We start from the raw sequence: 21,191 nt of genomic DNA, 5'->3' as shown, positions 1-21,191 counted from the left end.
TGTACTAACAATCCTATTAATTTGATCCTTTTATCACAAACTGCAGAATTATTTTTCATACTTATACTTTTGCACCTCACTCCTTCAAAATATTAATTTGTATGAAAAGTTAATAAAAAATAAAAGCAAGCAATTTAAGTTTTGCATGAAAATTCAACATTCAATGGTAAATATAATTCATTTTTTGATTATTTTTGATTCTCATACGATGTATAAAATATATATGCGGTTCAAAAAAATGCAAAAATTTTCCATGTGCTGCAATGGTACCGTTTCAAAAGTGTTCTTTCTCGCTAAAAAAACACCCTTTGACCTGAAATTTTTTGATGAACATATTTTATTATTTTTTTCTATGGTATATGAAATGTCCACACGAAATTTTATCAACCTACCACTTTTTTTCAATTAGTACTTGATAATATTTTGACTCTTGCTCTTTGAGTAAAAGACAATTCATAAAGAGTCCAATAACTTTTTACATGATGGTCCAGACATTTTGGTATTGATTTTATTCGATCGGGGGTTAGAAAATACCTCGAAATCATGTATCATATTAATACAATATTTCATTGCCTATACTACGATATGCAACAAATCGAGTGCAACACAGAAAAAGTCTTGTATCTACCCTTCCGAATGGAATACAAGGTGGCCCAATATCTCAAAATAACTCTTAAATTGAGTACTACCAACGATGTTAATTTCATGCTTTTATCACAAAGTGCACGATTGAACTCTTTTTTAATGCTAAGCCGCCTCACTATATGAAATCAAAACTGTATGCTTTGACTTCATCCAGGAACCTTAGATCTCTAACAGGGTTTTAAATGGCTGATGATACTTTTGAGATTGTTTGTTTCTGTTCAATTGTTTTGTAAATATTTTTTTACGCATCAAAAGTTTCCCATAAACGCGTGTGGATAGAAGATGCAAACCTGCTTATAAGAATACCTTCTCATAATTTACTTTGTTTTTCAAAAAGTCTATCAACTATATAACCAACTATTCAAATACTTCGATCTTTGTCTAAATTAGTATTTGCAACCAGACTTCTGTTTAGAGCTCATCACATCATTATTATTCGTCTTCTATGGTCATAGGTATTTCATCAAAGGTCTAATAGTCAAATAAAACAACTTTGGCAACTGATGACAATTTAATCTCTGTTTAAGTACCAAGTCCAAAACGTATAAGTTATCTATCCACTATTTGTTCTTGTATCATTAATTATGTTCAATTCACGTGTATTTGTGTTATGTATATTGTTGTATAATTTGTATTTGCTTCTATAGAGCGTGTGCGTGTTTTGATTCTATAGAGCCCATAATAATAAGCCAGAATTACATATGAAACACAGATTATTCAAATGACTTTGCTATACGTCTCTCTCTCTCTCTCTCTCTCTCTCTCTCTCTCTCTCTCTCTCTCTCTCTCTCTCTCTCTCTCTCTCTACTATCATTATGTGTCAACGTATAGAGCTATTATGTTAGTTATGATAGAATATAAGCCATTAACTGACATTGACATCTCTTGTTCGTTAATAATGCGTTCTCGTTATTATGGTCTGGTCACGTTGAAATGTGTCGATAGTATACTTTGAATGGCTTTCATTTTTCATACTCGCATAATGACCTTGGTTGTTATAATGGTTATGTGTTTTGCATAGAACTTTTGATAGATGATTCGACTTTTTGTTATTGATTTGAAAAATTCGTGGCTTTTCAGTTTTTAGGCTAATTGACGACAACTTTTGGCTAATGATGAATGCTCTTTTTATGAGTATAGTGCGATTTGGAAATTCCTGAATCAGCTGTTATATTTTGAAGCAAATCTTTGTGCTAATAGTGAAATATAACAGTTTCCAAAAATGCATACTTAGTAAATGTCACATTGACAGGAGTAAAAATTAACGGTGTACATAGAGCTGAGAACAATATGACAGATTTGACAGCTTATTTCCAAGTACTTTTAATTTCAACTCACTTGGTGAAATAACAACTGACAGCTGTCACAGCTAAACACAAACAAATCAGATTGCTCTCAACTAAAACATGTCTTCAAGGTTTACTCGTAATTTCCAGTAATTAAGTTTCCGAAAACATCATGTAACATTCTACTAAATAACCTCAAATGTTCAGAAGCAAAAAACAAAAAATTAATCACATTTGTTAACCTAGTTTTATTTTGCAAGTGACAGACCTCTGACCTGTTTTTAAAGCTTCGCATAAACTGCACATGACATTTCAAAAAGTACAAATACTTGTTCTATCGCCTTGACTAAACCAACGCCTCTCACTCTATCCATCTACCACGTTTACCTTGTTCTTCTTTGACTTGGTCTTTGTCTTCTCTTATTATGCTGCTAAAGTAATTGAATATGCTTGTGGAATATGCATATGGCATGTTAACTTCAAGCCAACTTATTTTCCTGACAGTTAAAACTTTATATCGGGTGGTCATCTGAAGGACATACATAAGTCCCTTGAAGTCATTCATTCCGACCATCAACTCTACACCTACCGACTACGACTATACACGCATTGAATTTTATTGCAGAACGTGACAACGTGGGGTATTAATGAATAAGTCCAAAAGGCGTGACATCAGGAAGTCTAAAGGCCTCTGTCTCTTTCTGTTTATTTTGCGCCCTAGTAAATGGTCTTGAACCTCCGATTCACGTTCGTCGATTAATTTTATAACTCATTCTCACTTTGAATCTTGATGCATTTTAATGCAGTGCATCCATGAAGAAACAACAACAAAAGGCTTTCAGCAAAAATTAACATGAAAGAAACATTCCTGAAGCAAAACCAAAAAAAGAAGATGCCGCTAGCAGGTTACTAACAAAGAAGTTCAGAAAAGACTCATTTCAAGCTCAAACCAAACAATTCATCGACTCTACAACGACGACGCGATGGACAACCACACGTCCAAAGCATGAACTTGAACTTAAAAGTTGTTCAATAATAATATCGAGTTTGTTTGCTTTAAGTTTGTTTTTCTTTGTTTTCTTTCTCTTTCTTCTCTTTTTATCTTTTAATAGCTTCTATACATTGTGTAGTTTAATGTAGTTTGTTTTGGTTTGTCTTTCTCAAAACATAATATTATGGCTCTTAAGATGACCTTGAAAAAAAATTCGTCAATTCAGCTTGAATATTATAAAAAAATTAAATAAGTTTTTAAGCCGGGCCACTTCTATTTAATTATGATGTGGGTCAAGCTCATGGTAGATGGTATAAGCGTTCGAAATTAATTTTTTTCGTTTGGAATTGTTTTTAATGAATTTATCGTTTAATTTAAGTCACTCATCATCATTTTTACAAGTTTAAAAGGTGTTTGATCTTCGTGATTAATTGGCAATGAAATTAGCTACTTGTTTTTATTTTAGATAACTGATCAATGTTCTTAAGGTCGGTTTCCTCCCAGTTTAAGAGAGTCATAAGCCTTTTTACCTAGAAATAAAAGTGAACATTAAGATCGGTCTTGGCCACTCTAAGTTATGATCGCTAGTTCCGAAAAGACTCATAAAACGTTGAAGTTGTTTATGAGCTTCACTGAGGGAAAAAATAAATTGAAGTTTAAACGTCTTTGTTTTAAAGATGAACTTCTTTGATTTATGTGACTTTAAGATACGACAAAAGGCTTTATTGAGGCTAGGCAAATTCCGTATTTAAATGCAAACACGGACAATGTGCACTCTTTTATAATGTAAACTTATCTGTACAGCCAACTCTTTATTTTGCTAAAAGCTATTGCCCCTATATTAAAAGCAATACTTTTCGAAAATCTCCAAATTTAAATTCACATTGTTTACAATAAACATTGAATTCAGAATTACTCTTTCTCTGTTTTTCTTATATTAAGAAGGAATAAAAATCCCAAAAGGCCATTATGATTTTCAAACTTCAATTGGGGTCAATAAAATAATGTATACTTTGTAAAGATATTTTAAAGAGATCAAAAGAATTTAAACGGAATTTATCAAACATTCCTGACAAAGTTATGAAAAGGGTATATCCTTGGAGCATTCCATGAAAAAGAAGTAGCAACCAATTTACAAATAAATGTTAATTTTAAATTTTCATTAGGATTTAAAGCAAGGTATCATATGTATGTAGGATAAATGTTACTCATACACCATAGTGACCTTACAAGTTTTAACTTAAACTTAAACGAGAATGGGCACTTATGCATGAGTTGTATCTCAGGAATCGATATAACACATAATGAACTGTAATGGGGACTTTTCACGAGCCGATTTTTGCCGTGAGGCGAAATTTTTTGACTCGTGTGAACGTAAGTCGCAGACGACTAAAGTGACACTCCCCATAGAAAAATCCTAGTCGACCGACATATCGTGCGGCTAAAATCGACTCGTGAAAAGTCGGCATAAGACTGGAAAAGGACTCGATTAGTACTTTCACTAAAATAAGGGTTCAACCTAGGAATGAATACTAATAGAATTTTTTTGCTGAATAACTTCGTTTTGGCATTCTATAACTGACCTCAAAGGTCTAGAAAAATTTCATGTCCGCAAGTCGCGATTTTCAAGGTCAAATCGCGAAAAATAAAAAAAAATTGAAATTCAAAATTAATTAAAAACTTTTTCTGAGCTATTGTGGTTAAGAAAAGAACAAATTGATAAATCTCAGAAAAGTGTTAATTCATTTTAATTAATTTTGAATTTGAAATTTTTTTTTAATTCACTCAGTTTGTTTATTTTGTTTAATTACTTTCAGTAGTCTTTTTTATGAAAAACAAGCTAACTTTTTTTAAGAAAATAAACTGGGCTTTAATAATAAACGAAAAAAATTACCTAATACTTATTTATGTTTTTTTTTTTTAATAAAAAAACTGTTGTCCGCAGAAAAAAAAGTTTTGGAACAAACTAAAATTGTAATAAATTCTTGATTGGTTGTACAAAATCTTTTGAATCAGACGTAGTTTGGCAAAGATAAGGCCAGTTAAGGGAAAAGAGAAAGCGAAAATCATAAAAACCGTTATAATTCAAAAACGGGACGAAAACGCGAAAACTACCTCTTAAATTTTTCGAATTAAAATTACTTCAGGAATCCGTGGTTTTCATTTGGGGCGATGTCTGTGGGACATCCTGTATAACAAAATACAATCTTTTACAAAAGCAAGTTTATAGGCTTTACTTGGCTTAATCAAGAACGTTTAAAGAATTTTTTGGACAATTTTTTAAAAGGAAAAGAAAGTGGAATGGATTTCAAAAAGAGAAAAAACGTCTCTTTAAAAGCGTGGAAGTAGCCGTAATTAATCATTTACGAAGACGCTTATTCAATGAAATCTAATAAGCCGACTTTTCACGAGTCAATTTTTGCCGTCCGGCGAAGCTTTTCGATTCGTGTGAACGTAAGCCACAGGTGACTAAAGTGACAATCCCCATAGAAAAATCCTATTCAACTTAAGCCGTGCGAAAAAACGCGCGACTAAAATCGACTAGTGAAAAGTCGGCATTACACAGACAATAGAATTGTAGTAGACTTTTGTTATTTTAAATTGTTTTTAATCAACGATATTTTTATCATAGATAACCGTTACAAACGGAAGTGAATTTTAAACCATAAATCGAATGGGTTCATACATGAATAAATTGCATTATAATTTACCATTTACAGATGTCGCTTCAATAAACTAAAAAGATTCCAAAAAATTAACAATTTTGCGCTCTATTTATGAATTGATAAAAAATAACAAAATTCAACAATAATTGCACAAAATATTCTTCTTAATTTCCCACAATAATTCTAATACAGACAATAGATAGAAATGCAGCAAAGACTTTTTGTATTCACTATCAGCATTTTATAATCTTCGATTGTTCATAGATTCTCAGAAATAACCATCAACTACGGAAATGAATTTGAAAATCTAGTGCATTCAAAGATGAAAAAAAATCCATTATAATTTCCCATTTGCAGATGTCGCTTCGATAAACTAGAGAGAAATTTACACAGCTGGCCAAAATGTCAAAAAATATACTAGTAGACGTCATTTTTTATTTTCTTTGTGGTTTTTGTGTTTACTTGAACAATCTTTCTTATTTATCCAAAATAAAAAGAAAAAACCCCAAAAATATAAATAATTTATGTTTTTTCTTTAATAAATTGCCAAATCATATAAAAAATATTGAATTAACATAATCGTATATATAAAACAATGGCCTGTGAGGTGAAAACATTCGCTAGCATAAAAGATTTTCACAAAGTCCAAGAATTTTTTGGTTTAACACACGGTAAGTTTTTCTTTTTTTTTTGTTTCCCATTTATAATAAAAAACAATATAATTAGATGAAAGCTGGTTAAATGCTGTTCAATATGCCATCTCACCAACTAGCGAGCTAATCGCTCTCGCTTTGGGTGAAAAATTGGCGCTTCTTTCATCTCAATGGGACAACAAAAGTCAATTGGCCACCTTCGCTCCAAGTTGGTCTGGCGAAATTGTCAATCAAAATGAAATTATAACTTCTGTTATTTGTTTGCCAATGTATGGGAAAAATGTCAGCTCTGGCGCTGAATGGACTTGCGTTGCAGTGGGATTGTCTTCGGGTTTTGTTAATTTTTACACTGAAACTGGCATTAAACTGTTTTCACAGCAATGTCATGATAGCGCTGTTTATGGCATTAAATCTCTTTACAAACGTGCCTCCGAAGAGTCACATCTTTATATTCTCTATGACATTGGTGTTTGTATATTCAAAGGTGATGATTTGTTTCCATTCCTTGTCAGTAAGAAAAATCATCTCGGTCATAATACTGAGCCTGCTTATGGCAGTAAATACTTCGGGGATCTAGAGTCTCCCGAAATGATTCCATATCAGAAATTCAAATACCCTAAAGACCGCGAATGTGTCATTAATGATACTGTTGTAGCGGGGCCAGTTAAACCTCGTACTTTTGACCACATCGTCCAACAGAGTTTGAGTTCGGGTGTCTTTGCTAAAGTCGGAGACTTTCCTACACAAAGTTCACTCGTTTTGGGAGTTGGAACTGAACCATTTCTGGGTCTCTACTATGCCGAAGAGGGCTATAAGACGATATCTGTTGGTGATGTAGCCAAAGATGTCCTCGGAATGGTTTACAAAAACGTTCTGGGAGGATTTTTTAGTTCAAAACCAGCTCCAAATACACCCGAGGAGCAACCAGCTGGGAAAGAGACTTCCATGCGATCAGGAAGTAAGATTTATGATGGAAAACGAGATGGTTTCAGTATTTGGATTGCCCCTGGGAATCAGCTAGCTGTGATAGCTGATAACCTGGATCGGGTAATCCTAATAGACTGTCGAAGAGGGGTGGCTCTTCGGGTTTGGAAGGGCTATCGAGATGCCCAATGTGCCTTTGTCAAGGTGAAAGAGAAAACTCTGAAAGGAGATAAAAGTGATCGTAGAAGAGCACTTTTCCTTATTATCTATGCACCACGAATGGGCTGCCTTGAGATTTGGGGCATGCAAAATGGACCCAAAGTAGCTGCCTTTACAGTTAGTAAAAATGGAATGCTAGCCTATACCACCCATGGTTTGATGGGTGTTGCCACGGGAGCTAGATGTAAAGCTACAATTAATTCGTGTCTCTTTCTTGATCCCTCTGATCAGAGTCTCAAGGAGATAACAATTCCATTCCATTTTGCACTGCGTGAAGCAAATTCCAAAACTGCCAGAGATATCCATTTGGTTAGACGATTAAAAACTCTTTTGCGTGAAGATCCTGACAATTGCAACCGTGAAACAGTTAGCGAGATTTGCTGTGATTTTCAAACAGATGAAGTTCGTCTGCAATGTCTTGAGATGATGACAAAAAATAAGAAAATGCCACCAGAGTTTTTTGCAGCTCTTGTTCATTCTTTTACTTCAGAATCAAATGAGAAACTTAAACAACTCCTTGAGTTCTATCGAAGACTTACGGATTTTTACATTGCCATGAGGAATCCACCCAAAGAAGAAGAGAAAACTTATGAGACACTTTCTTTGTCGGACAATGATTTGGAAACAATTGAACAGATTATGGAACTTTTGGCAGATCGACCATCATCAAACGCACAAGCAACACAATCGAAAGTTACTTTTCAGGTTAAACATCAGCAAGATGGAGAGTTTGTGGAATATTTGAGGGTGTTTAATTCAAATGATGGTCAACCTCAATTGAATCATGATAAGAGTGCTCTTTTTGGATGCATTAGTGAGAATTTATTTAGGAATTGTTTTAAAGGTCGATTTTGTGAACAACATTTCAAAGAAGCTGCTGAAGCATCAGAACTCTCGAGTGAAGATTTAATTGTATTGGCATTGAATTTTTGGTTGGAAAAGACATTTAACTATAATTCAAGGTTTGTTTATTAATTTTTATCTCATTTTCCTAAAATATTGTTGATTCTGTTGTTTTTTTTAGGGAAGAAATAATAAACGATATGATGCATTTGGGAACAATTGTTCATGCTATATGTGATTTAGCAGGAGATAAGGTGAAAAGTTTTACATACAATTCGATCTGTCCGTGGTGGCAAGCTGTAAGGGAATTACTTTTGGAAAGTCCACGATCATTGAGTTTGATGGTTGCAATTGTTTGTAGAACTGTTGCAAAGACTATAAGGAGATCACAAAATGATGTAAGGAAAAGTGATTGTTTTTTTTTTATTGATTTTAAAAAAGTTCATATTACAGGGTTCATGTGAAGAAGGTGAAGAAGAAGTTTGGGAACAAATTTCACAGGATGAAGCACAATGGTCATTATTAATTGGAAAACTCGATGATATTGCGGTTTTGGGAGCAATCTTAGAGTAAGTACATATTGCCACTTTTATTTCAATTTTTATTCATATGAAGAGAATAATATATTAGGTGAGATGGAAGTAGCTATCTTAGTAGTTTGTTGTGATACTAGATAGGTCTCCGATTCCAAAACTTCAAATCATTTTGAGCAATGTCCAAAGATCTTATAGCAGCTTGAGATCGACAGAATTCATTCTATTATATGTTTTTAAATACAAATTCGGGTGCATGCTAATCTAGATTAGACCTGATGAAGGATTATGTTACCTTACATACTAAGCATTCTTTAGACTGATTTCTAAAATTGTATTCAAATCTTTCATCCCAACTAATTTATATTTCTAACTGAACCCCTTTAAAAATGTTACCTTCGATAAAAATACTATATTATCAAGTAATGCAGAAAGTCTGTAGTGTACGGGGGCTCTTAATGTTCTCAAAAGCGGCTCAAACGATTTTGTTAAGAAATTCATATGTTATTTTTTATACAATTGCTATCTTTTCATAAAAAATTTCATATTTTAATATCAACATAAATTAGAAGAAAATGATAGAGACATAAAGCGTCAATACGTTAACGAACGTATGCTGTAGTTCAACCCCTGATTTTCTCCTAAACTACTAATTTGATTTTTATGCTTAAGCGTTTATAGCTGCCATAATATAAACTCAAAATAAAACTTTGAAAAAATTAATTTTTGGACTCTTAAAAAAAACTAATTTTTGAGAAATAAAATTTTTGGCAACTGAACATTAAATTATTATGAAATCTTGGTTTTAATTTCTACGAAATGGGAAAAAAAGATTTATACCAAAATGCTTTTTTTTTAAACGGCTTAACGATTTTGAAAATTTTGTTTCTAAAAATACATTTTAATAAAACTAATGAAATCGCATACTTGTTTTCGAGCTCAATTTGAATTAAGAGTCCTAAAAATTTTAGCAACTTGAATGTCTTAATCAATGAATGTCATATAAGAGACCGGTTATAGGAAAATGAATCACGAAACAATTACAAATAGATTATTTTGTGATGCTCTGATTTTAAACACAATTTTCTAACCAATCGACCAAATTACTCAAAAATTACTTTATTTTAACAAAAAATTTTTATTGAACTATTATATTTTAATAAAATTGAATTAATTTCTTTGCCTGATGCAAATTCATTTTTCGTGCCATTTCGAACAAAATGGAACAAGTTCCATTTCCCTGTTATACTCAAAGGAAAAACTTTTTCGTGTGTATTTGAATTAATGTCTTTTCGATTGGCCGTCCGGAAGCGTCCGGAATCATTCAGAAGCCTTCTGAAAGTGTTTTATTCACAAAAATATGACAGCTAGAACGCTTCTCAGAAGAAAAATTCTCTTCTCGATTTCAAATCAGTGCCTACGTTCTGTAACTCTCGCATCGAGAAATTTCTCGCATGAAACACGCAAATCGGAACAAAAATAATGTGAACCGATACAAAAATCATTTTCTCACATTCGTTTGTTTCTATAAACAAAATTTTCTCGCCTTGAAACATTTCTGAATGAAAATGCTTGACAGACTGGAAAAATGTGAATAAAACTGTGTCTGTAAGAAAATAATCGAGATTGAACTGCCAAAATTTCTCACAAGCAAAAAGGATGCGAGAAAGTAAGATATTTGAAAAAAAATTGATAATCTTGCATTAAATGTGAGATGTTACTACTGAAAATGTGTTCACGTTAATTTATTTTTGTGTCCCTTAAATTTTCAAAATAAAAAAAAGAATATTAAAGAAAAAAAATGAAAAATTTTCATGTCCTAACCGTGACTTGAACTCGGTACCCTCCACTCGCCGACCGATTGCTCTTCCTTCGGACTACCGAGCCTTGGGATATTTAATGTAAAACTATGTCCATATGACCTTTTATGGCCAAAGGTAAAAATATTTTCCCTTTTTTTGACAGTTTCCAATATATTCCAATGGAATAAAAAACTTACAGGGTTGCTTCTCACATCGAGATACAGACACAGGTTATTTTTCCAAATAGAGAAACGTTTGGAATTTTTGTTTCAAAATTTTTCGATGCGAGAAGTTCTCGACTGAGTTATAGAACGTAGGCACAGAATCGACTCAAAATCACTAATACATAAAAATATAATGTCAAATCAAATTTTCTCGTTCAAAATTAAATAATTTTTATTTGATTATTCACTAACACCGAAATAAAATTTTAGAATTGAGTGGAAACGATTCAAACTGTTTTTTTGGATTTCAGAATGAGTGAATCCTTGAGTGATTCCAATCGAAAACGACATAAGAAAATAAACGATTATTAGAAAAAATATTATATTTTCGATTGGTTTCACTCGAGGATTCACTCGTTCTGAAATCCAATAAAACGGTTTGAGTCACTTCCACTCAATTCTGTTTTTTTGCGTTTGTGTAAAATTTTATATGTCAAAAATTAGAATTAATTTTTTTTCTGGCAAACGAATGACATGGATTAATGTTGAAAGTTAATAATAATAACGTCCACGACGAAGAAGCGAAGAAGGTGATGATTATAAATAATTCCTTCGCTTTAATGCATCCATTTCTTTTTTTTAATTAATTTTAATTTCAGAAAACAATTAATTCTTGAATTTAAAAATAAACACACTGATTGAGTTTTATTTTTGGTATTTGAATATTCATGTATAAGTACTTCTTGAGTGGATTCTGATTTGAAATCAAGAAGAGAATTTCTCTTCTCAATAAAATGGTTTCAGAAGGCTTCTAAATGATTCCGGACGCTTCCGGAGAACCAATCGAAAACGACATTAATTAGAGATGTTTGAGAAAATTCCAATTTTTTTCTCATCGGCTGTTTTGGTGAGATGAGAAAAAAAATTGGAATTTTCTCAATCATCTCTAATTAAGTAATCACTTGGTCAAATAACTCATCACATATTTTTCATACTGTTTCTTTTTTTCCTGATGCATATTTTTGATCGCTATAACTGGCACCTAACTCAACAAATTGGCAAAGTTTCGGGATTTTTCGAAACTTTCATCCTGAACGAATTTTTGTCTCAATTTTATTTTAGCATTAGAGTAGGGTAGTAAAAGAGAGTGTCAGCTAAATTTTGGTGTATAATTTGACCTTTAGTGTATAAAAACTTATACTTATACCTTTTGTTAAAAAAAAAAGAATTTTTGTTGTTTTTTTGCATTTGACTAGGGTTGCCATATTTTTAAAGCTACATTCCTTACATTATTTAATTATTTTTTTCACTAATAAGGCTTTTCTTTGGGGTTTGAAAAATCTTATTTGATTGATCTATTATATAGGGTTGTTTTATAGAAGTTTCCATTTTGAAAGTGGCAACGCTATTTTTTTTCATTTTCAAGTTATCTTACATTTGACACCAATTTCAAGGTTTAACCCTAACAATATAAGTAACTCGACGATAAGAGTTTTTAAAAATTTCAAAAATACTGCATTTAATCGAAAACCCTTAAAATTTGGAATAAGCAAGTTAGCAAATTCTGAGGGCCTTGAAATTGGCCTTTCAGCATATTTCGTTCGGACATTTACTTTCAGGACACCCTGTAATACTATAATAGTAAAAATCTAGGATTCTTGAAAAAATTTACAAAGCTTACCACCGAAAATTAAACAAAAAAATTGTGTTATGCACAAAATATTTTTATTAAAAAAAAAAACTATCAAAAAAATATATTAAGTCTTATTTGTATGAAAATCGCACAATAAAGCCCACAAAGTTCTCTTCAAAATCTTCAAAAAAATTGTATAGAGAATTTTGTATGGCAGCTTAAATTTTTTGAAATAAAAACTATATAATAGCTTTTGTATACAAAAAATTCGTTAAAATTGAGATAGTCGTTTAGGACAAGGTTAATTAAAAAAAAAAACCCTCTGTGCAATCTACAAAAACTCTTACACACCAAGTTCGAAGTGACCTAACGCTTGAAAAAGACTTGTTTCAAAACCGAGCTTTATTCTGAAGAAGCTAACATTTTTTTATCATTTACAGATCTCCCATGCTCAGCTTGGATCCAACAATGACAGAATTACCTTACGAAACACCTGATTGCAGTCTTAAAGCAATAGTTACCAAAGGCAAAGGAGTTGTATCTGATTTAGCAACTAAATGGCTTCTCTATTCTCGAATTCATCCGACAAAAATTCTAGAACGTGAAGATTCTGCCGATCAAGACGATGAACCCGTGCCAAAGCGTTTGCAAGTTCTACGTCGTCATTTTCCCTTTAGCTTGGAATCTGGTGTAATTCTAAGTTTAATGTCATGGGAATATATGGTACATTGGAGCAAGGATCTTCAAAGCTTAGACCATATGAGGGCTAGTCTGATTTGTTTGGGCACTTTCAAAGAACCCGATTACGCCCTCAAGCACGGCATGTGCTGCATGATTTGGAATGCAACCATCAAATACCCTCTGCAATCGACAATGAAAATGATCCAAAAAGCCGGACGCGTTCCAGATGATAAAATCTGTCAACAAGAAGTCGGAATCGGTGCAAGTTTAGTTGCCGATTTTCTTGATCTTTGTCTGGAATTTTTAATGCACTTTGATATTTCCATGAGTCATCGGAAGAGAGAGTTGAAATTTGAAGAAATTCTTTCTGATGGTCAGTTGCCACTGCACTACATCGCTCTACAACGGAATCATGCTATTCAAGAGATTCTCCAGTTACACATCGAATTGAGTAGAGTTTTGCAGTTTATTGTCTTCTTTCAAATGAAATTTTCAAAACCCATTACAACTTTGTTCGATGCCATGGCCAATAAGACATTTTTTGTGGAAATAAATAAAGAACTGCCCTACGTATTGCCAGAGGCGGATATGGTTCTTCAGAAGCATCGTGAGGATTTTCTTTGTCGGGTGGTTACGGCTTCGATGGATTTGATTCGGGAAGATCTCGAGCGATTGTATGTCGTGGAGCACACTTGTTGGATGGAAAAGGTTTATGAGTTGGCTGAGCTGTGGAAGCTTGAAAGAACTGGTATCAAACGGCATCAGGTAATAAAGATGACACACTTTGTCATGAATGACACCTTATGACTGTTTTTTTTTTTTCAGATTGTTGAAATGTATGCCCATGGATGGGACTCGTATGCCAATGATCTTTTACGTGACATGGTCGATGACATGGAAATGGGTAAACTGCTTGTTGAAATTGCCGGTCGTCGAATGAATCTCTTTGCCAAGACATCAGGTGAACGTTTTTCAAAAATTGCATCCGTTGGGCAACAGCTGTTAAATTACCTCGACAATTTAGTAAGTGTCGGTGGCGTCTACTATCCCCAGACTTGATTTGATTTGATTTTTTGTTTGTTTTGAATTTTTGCATATTGTGTGTATTTCTAGAACGATAACAAATCGAAAGGCATTCAGATTACAGCAACCAGCCCTGATGAAATTGATCTGATTTCATTAACCAAACTTACCACTGTTGCCTATGAATGTTTGTCAAAGAAAGAGAGTAAATATTTGCACATAGCTGGGCAAATGTTTGATGCCTGCAGTGTATTGCAGGAATAGGACATACAATTTTTGTTCGTATTTTTCCTTTTAATTTTTCTTCTTTTTTTTTGTTTTATTTTTTTTTTAGAATTAAGAAGAAAATCATATTATTATAATATTTTATCAATTTGTATAGCATGTGATATCGTCAGTTGTGGCAAGTAAAAAAAATATAGATACCAAGAATCCCAACATCTTGCTGCCACAAATAAATGTTCGAAACTCAATTGTTTGTTTTTTTTTTTTAATTGAAACTTCTATAGCGTGGTACAAAGAGATGAGAAGAGAACCCATTATGTCACATACAGACAAATATCTAACTTTTTTCTTTGGGAATTTTCACCATATTATTTCTTCTTCGACCGAGAGCTTTTTTTTAACTTTTCAAAACTTTGTGATATTTCATTGTGAGACAATTGTAAAACAATGAAAGTATAAGACATTGGGATAAAATCTACCAAACATGTGAACAGCCAATAAACCATTTAAAAATTGTCAAATCAATGGCAGCCATTGTAAGAGCTTTGAAAGATCTGAAAATATTATAAGATCTTCCAATCCTCTGTACTTAGCTTAAGCTTTTAAAGCATATTCTGGTTTCTATATTCTTCCACTGTTATTCTAAACAAATGTCTAAAATTTTCTTAGAGATTGATCAAGTAATTCTTTTTTAATCTCTTTTTTAATTTCATCCCACCATTTACTTATGGCCTTTTTTAATGAGAACATTGCCGAACTCACATTTTTCATTCAAACTATTTTATTTTTATACAAATTAATATTTAGTTAAGACTGCAATGCACTATCAAATTTATGTTTGTTTTTAACGGTAGTTTTAACAGCATCCCAAAGGTCATCACTAAATATATTTCAATAATAAAAAAATATAAAATTCCTTTTAAACAATTTTGTCCACTCGGGCGTATACGTACTTTTTTTACAAAAGACATTGCAACAAATAACTACTTCTTTTCTCCTTCGAAAAACTCCATAAATTGCAATTCTTTTGTCTTTTTCAATGCCTCCGGCGTTGGTGGTCGTTCAATTGGAATTGTATCATGAATTTGTAAATGTGAATACACCGGAATGTAGGACAACGATGAATCCAAAATTGGCGGTTGAACGACGGTGGATTTTCCTGGCAATTTGAAATGATTTCCCAATATTGGATGTCGCAATGACTTTCCATACATTTGTCCTTTAATATCTTCCACTTCATCTTTGTCATTGTATTTATCTTCCATTTTAGACGTCTCTTGGTACTGTTTTATACAATCCACATAGACTCCACTTAGAACCTTTAATGTTGTGGAACTTGCAACTTTTTGAATATCCGGAGGCAGGCGATATGTTTGATTTTCGTCGACAGGATCTAACGGTGACAAATGCAACCAAGGCAATGGACTTCCCAATGTGCCAAGATATCGTCCTCCTAAAGACCATAATCTGCATGAGAAATCATGACTTCCTCTGGAAATTAAGAATTTTTTTTTTATCAAATTGAAATAAAATCCTTATAAGGAGTCTTTTCAACCTACGATAGTATAATCTTTGCTTGATTAACATACACCAGAGAAGTTATTGCTCTTACATGTGCCTTATACGAACTGACTAACATCGGTTCAGGTTGATGGCGAACTATCCTTTTGGGTCTTGGAGCAAAACGTTCCTTGCGCAAAAATATGAATTGCAATCGCAATTTCGGCATGCTAACGTGAGTTTTTTCTTGTTTTGGAATACTGAAATAATGAAGCAACAAGTTGTTAGAAGCAGAGTTGAATTCCGAAGGGTTAACCACAAAAACCGTGGGAGGATATTCAAATTAGTCTTAACGTCTATTCCCACAAAAAATAAATGCAAGTTCTCATAAAAATGTCAACATATAGCATGGAACAACCTCAAGAATTAGTATATAATTTGTTATGGGGAGTCTTATGGCTCTGAATGGAAAAAAAAGAGGAATAGTCAACCACAATTACATTAAAAAAGGGAAGGGTTTGGATTCGATTTGACTTGTTAGTTGTAATACAAAAAAACAGAAATAAAGTAGTTAACCCACATTTGACATGCAATCGTGATTTGTCAAATGATATTTTCTGGCGGGGGAATCTTTTCGTTGTAGGTACTCTGATGTACACATCAATGTGGGGGTGGAATTTATGATTTTGTCAACATTTCGTGTTTGTGTCACAAAAGTTTTGCTAAACTATTTTTCTTATGATTATCTCGAAAATCTGGAATTGAGTTCTGTTAAAAATAAAATTATTTCGTTGTACCATTACCAAACACAAAATATAAAAAAGAAAAATAATAAAATTGTTAGTTGTTTTTAGAACAAGGTCCTAAGGACAGTTTATTTCTTTTCAATAGGAATCACTTCTTATAAAATGAGCAGTTGCACCGAAGAAATTCGGTAGCGTCTCATGTTTTGGTCAGGATGTACTACCCAAATATACACAATTTGTCTTCTATAAAGCTTTACAGGAGCTACAGTAACATTTTTAAAGCTTTATAAAAGAAAATACCTAATAACCAATCTGGAAAGGTCGAACTAAAGTTTGCAAATACTTTTTATGAGTTCCTCACACAAAAAAATTTAGTAGACTGATTATCGAAGTAGATATCCATTCATATGATTTTTTTTCTGATCGCAACCTCATTTGATAACAATCAAAGAGTTTTTATGAAGGAGTAAGTCTGATTAATATTTAAGGTACATAGATCTTCGAATAAAATGTAATGTTAATTGCCACTTTTATGATAATAAGAAAATTCATCTTAAATTAAGTAGATTTCTGCCGGTAACGCCAATTTATCAACTTTGTTCCTCAAAGCTCAAAGATGAACTGTGGATATGGTGCTGGGTGTTTTCTCTGGAGGCTTATATACAAATATTGTCGACTTACCAATTCCGCTACCATAAATAAGTACTGAAACCCAATCACAATAAACCGAATTCAGACCATATACAAAATATTTGCTATTACAAAGTAATAACTAGGCATTTTTAAACGTCATAAATTCAGCTTTAATTGTGCCAATATAAATCCATTTGTCGCAACTTGAGCTACCGATGCTGAATACATATTGTTCTGAAGAGCTGTTTTTCAAACGAAAACCACTGTGACAGCTTTTTTATCCGTCCTACTCTGTTGGTCTTTTTCCGAGTGGATGGAAAAAAGGCGTACCTCGCAAATCTGGAATGCCTTTTCAGACTCTGTTTTTCCCTCTCACTTTGAAGTTCAGGACCTTAAAACAAATGTGCATTAAAACAATTCCTTTTACATTCTTCCTAACACCCTTTACTGTTTTGAATGAACATTATAAGGGAAGTTATAATCCCTTTAAGTAAAGGCTTATTAAAAAAAAAAAAAAAAAACTAACCCTAAAAAATACTGGCAGCGGTACGGGTAATTATATGAAAAAAGTTCCTCACCTGAACGTTGAAGTTCAGATTTAAAATTTTTTCCTACAATTAGATATCGTATGTCTTTCCCAATTGTAACATCACTATTCAATACTTACCAATAATTTTGAATCAACCAAACTTTTACATATCCAAATGCACTTCCTGTAAATAAGTAACGGTTTTTCTTATCTGTAGCCATTGCTAAAATACAATCTCCAGACTTATGAACAGCATTAAATTCACTCAAATAACCTCCACCTTGATGATGTGAATAAACTTGAATTGTTCCACTATCCAAAGCCACCAAAAGACTTCCTGGCAAACAAAAAAAATCCTTCTATTTCATAATCTTTTCATAAAAAAGAAATTTTGAAACGAACCATGAACTTTACTCATCTGTCTTGATTGTAGGAACAATAAAGCTTGAACCGAAAGTGAAAGCGTAGTTTTAGCTTCTGATGGCGCACTTCGATCATTTAGATCTAAGTCATCATCTGGACAATCAAATTGAAATGTTCTAGTTTGCATGGATATTGACTTTCGAATAAGACGAGATAACCGAATCTGAGAAACTTGTTCAGACTTATCCTCCTTAATATCTTCTTCTTTTTTATAGATGAGCTATGTATAAAAAGGGATCACTAAATCCAGAATTAGAAAGACTTAAAGACATTACAAACCTCAACAAACTTTTTAGGATTTTGTACATTATAACGTCGATATGGCTGTCCAGTTTCTAATTTCCAAAATATCAACTCTCCAGAATATGTTCCTGTCACTAAACCTTCACCTAGCTTAACATCAGCACAAGTTATATCATCATCATGAAACTTGAGCCATTTTTTCGGATCACTATACTCTTTACCCTCAACATCGGCGAATTCAGTCACATGACGATCCCAGCCAACAGCGAATATTCGATCTACAATCCATGAAACCGCTGTGATTTCATGACCCAGTGTAATGCTCATATTTCTCACACAAACTGCATTGTTATAGTTCCAAATTTTCAAAGATCCATCGCGAGCCCCAGTTAACAAATACTGCTCGAGCGGATCAAAACATGCTGCAGTTATTTCAATATCCGTCAATTCGCCGTAAATCATTTGTGTATGACAATTCTTGATCATAATCTGTCTACGACCTGTCCATGGGTCCCAAACAATGATATAGCTGTCTAGACCGCATGTCACAATATTCCTGAAGAGCTTATTGTACAAAATTACTGAGACTGTTGCAGCATGCGTATTGCCATCGGTTAGATCCATTCGAAGGCGAGGGCAACACCGAAGAACTATGATTTTTCGCCCTCCAATAAGCAAATTTCGGGATAGTTTGTCATAGTAATAGGCGATTTCGGTTTCAGTTTTTGAGATCATTTGAGTAAGATCACTGAAGGTCTGAAGCAAATTATGTTCGGTAAGATGCCAAACTTTAATTGTCTTCAAATAATCGACGCTGTAAACTTTCTTCTCAAGTGGTTGGATAAAAACGAAAATAATACCACCATGATGACCGGTTAAAATCGCCGAGGGCTTAGAGGGAATATAAGGGTCCCAGATGCGAAGATATGTATCGGGACCACCAGTTGCTAGAATTCTATTCGTTTCATCGAGATAAAACGCTGATACTCCCTTTCGATAAAAGCTATAATTTATGTAAACATTTTAGGCAAAAAATCTTACCAACGGTATTCGAAAAATAGTTTGACTTGAATCCTTCCAGTCGACTGCTATTGTCCCTGGACAGCGACCTCTATATTTCTTTGTATTCCTATACTCTGCAGCAACTAAGAGAATGTTCATTTTAAAGGAAAAGTAAACTTTTTGTATCAACTCCAAGTGAATGTTAATAAATTCTCTTGGTTTAAAGGTGGGATATTTTCCATTCAACACATCTGACCAAAATAGTTCGACAAGTGCTGTTCCAGGTTTACTTTGAAATGGACCTCGTAAAATTGGTGAAAACTCTAGTACCCTAACATTTCCTCCACTGTCCCCAAGAATTAATTTTGACATACGGACTCCATTTTTATCATATCTATAGGCCATACAGTAGACGGCAAAAGGCATGCTTCGAATAACAATTCGGAGACTGAAGTTTGAAGCCATGGTTTCGTGAAAACGTAATTCCCTTTCGGTGGAAGAGGTACAAATGATGGCAACATCGGATAAGGCTTGTATGGCCAAAATCCAAGTGGGCATTTTAAGGAAGTCTAAAAATATCCATTTGCATAATTCAGTTTACCCACCAAGATTAAATATAAAACTACGCACAACTTTCTGATATTCCACTACGAATCGGATCCAGCTCGGAGGACCAAAATCTGAGTGTACCTTCTTTACTTGCTGTCAAATACATACCTTTTGATTCTATTTGTTCATCTCCCTAATTCAAATTTTCCGATGAACACAATCTTATACAAAAGTAAACAACATTATACCTTTTCAAGAGTCTTTAGATGACTTATTGAAACAATCGGAGTACGGTGTTCGGATTTTTTTATCAATGGCAATCCAGAAATTGGTAAAATCAATGTTTCTTTCTCACTATTCGGATCATCATCTTGAAAGCCAAATATCAAATGTGATACAAATTCGTCCCAATCGCATTTGTAGTCTTTGTTTTGATTGATTTTCAAAAATAACCGATTAAATTCATCGTCGGTGAATAATATGTTGAAGCTTTTAAGAGCTGCTCGAAGTTCTTTGTTATTGAGTTCTTGTTGTGGATGATCGCGAAAAATTTTATGTAGTTTTTCGATTTCTTCACTTCGAAGCCATTCGTGGAGTCTAGTGGGACGTTCTTCGATACGGGTGGCATATGAGGAGACAGAGGGGCGAATTACCTTTTCGGAATTGTTATCGTTTAGGGTAAATCTGTGTGACATATTTTTCTAAAATTCAATTGAAATTATATGGATTTATTGCCGATTTAACGCAAGGGTGCTTATTTTTTTTTTTATTATAACAGGTAAAATATAACCAAGTTCGAGACCCATGTGGACAAGTGATAGCTACACTGGATAGGATAGAGCTTTTAGATGAATCATGGAAAAAGAATTCATAAAGTTTTTAAATGGTAAATGGTGTTTTTTTGGGACTGAGTTATTTGTGAAAAACGTTTGATATCAGTTGATATAAATTTTGTTTATTACCCCTTCGGGTAGGGGAAAAGAAAGAATATACCCGAGGTAGGCATGCCTGTCGTAAGAGGCGACTAAAATCCACCCTCCGTATACTGAGAATGACGTATACAAAATATGGAATGAATAAAACAGAAAGATATAATACCCCAGGTGGCAATTCAGATTTTCTGGAAAATCCACCCTCTTCGGAGGTCGGCTCTAAGGATTCTGGGGAGAGCCAATTATTCCAATTCGAACGCTTGATAAATCCGTTTTCAAGAAAACCCATGATAACTCGATCACCACCACCAACATCGAGTGTATCCGGGCAAAAGAGTCCGCCCAA

At 33.3% G+C, this 21,191-nt stretch overlaps 2 protein-coding genes across 3 annotated transcripts; one reads left to right on the top strand and one right to left on the bottom strand.

Annotated features, from left to right (window-relative positions):
• The first annotated feature begins 6,079 nt into the window (after positions 1-6,079).
• Positions 6,080-14,536, top strand: LOC129918984 (rab3 GTPase-activating protein non-catalytic subunit). Its single transcript, XM_055999761.1, has 7 exons — positions 6,080-6,259; positions 6,315-8,346; positions 8,409-8,625; positions 8,681-8,796; positions 12,800-13,805; positions 13,866-14,063; positions 14,154-14,536. The coding sequence occupies exons 1-7, from the start codon at positions 6,184-6,186 to the stop codon at positions 14,325-14,327; spliced, it is 3,819 nt and encodes a 1,272-aa protein (XP_055855736.1). The 5' UTR covers positions 6,080-6,183; the 3' UTR covers positions 14,328-14,536.
• Positions 14,537-15,053: 517 nt separating this feature from the next.
• On the bottom strand, positions 15,054-20,680 carry LOC129918990 (WD repeat-containing protein on Y chromosome-like). Of its 2 annotated transcripts, XM_055999784.1 has the most exons (9): positions 20,162-20,680; positions 19,995-20,106; positions 19,404-19,933; positions 18,399-19,352; positions 18,099-18,339; positions 17,835-18,033; positions 15,848-16,048; positions 15,242-15,779; positions 15,054-15,168 (listed from the first exon to the last, which is right to left on the bottom strand). In XM_055999784.1, the coding sequence occupies exons 1-8, from the start codon at positions 20,606-20,608 to the stop codon at positions 15,272-15,274; spliced, it is 3,192 nt and encodes a 1,063-aa protein (XP_055855759.1). In that variant the 5' UTR covers positions 20,609-20,680; the 3' UTR covers positions 15,054-15,168; positions 15,242-15,271. The 2 variants fall into 2 exon arrangements, with proteins under 2 accessions (XP_055855759.1, XP_055855750.1); XM_055999775.1 differs by having other exon boundaries at positions 15,085-15,779.
• Positions 20,681-21,191: the final 511 nt, after the last annotated feature.

The sequence above is a fragment of the Episyrphus balteatus genome, chromosome 1 (assembly GCF_945859705.1).
Source record: "Episyrphus balteatus chromosome 1, idEpiBalt1.1, whole genome shotgun sequence".
In the NCBI taxonomy this organism is placed as follows: domain Eukaryota; kingdom Metazoa; phylum Arthropoda; class Insecta; order Diptera; family Syrphidae; genus Episyrphus; species Episyrphus balteatus.
This window is presented reverse-complemented; position numbering and strand designations above follow the sequence as displayed.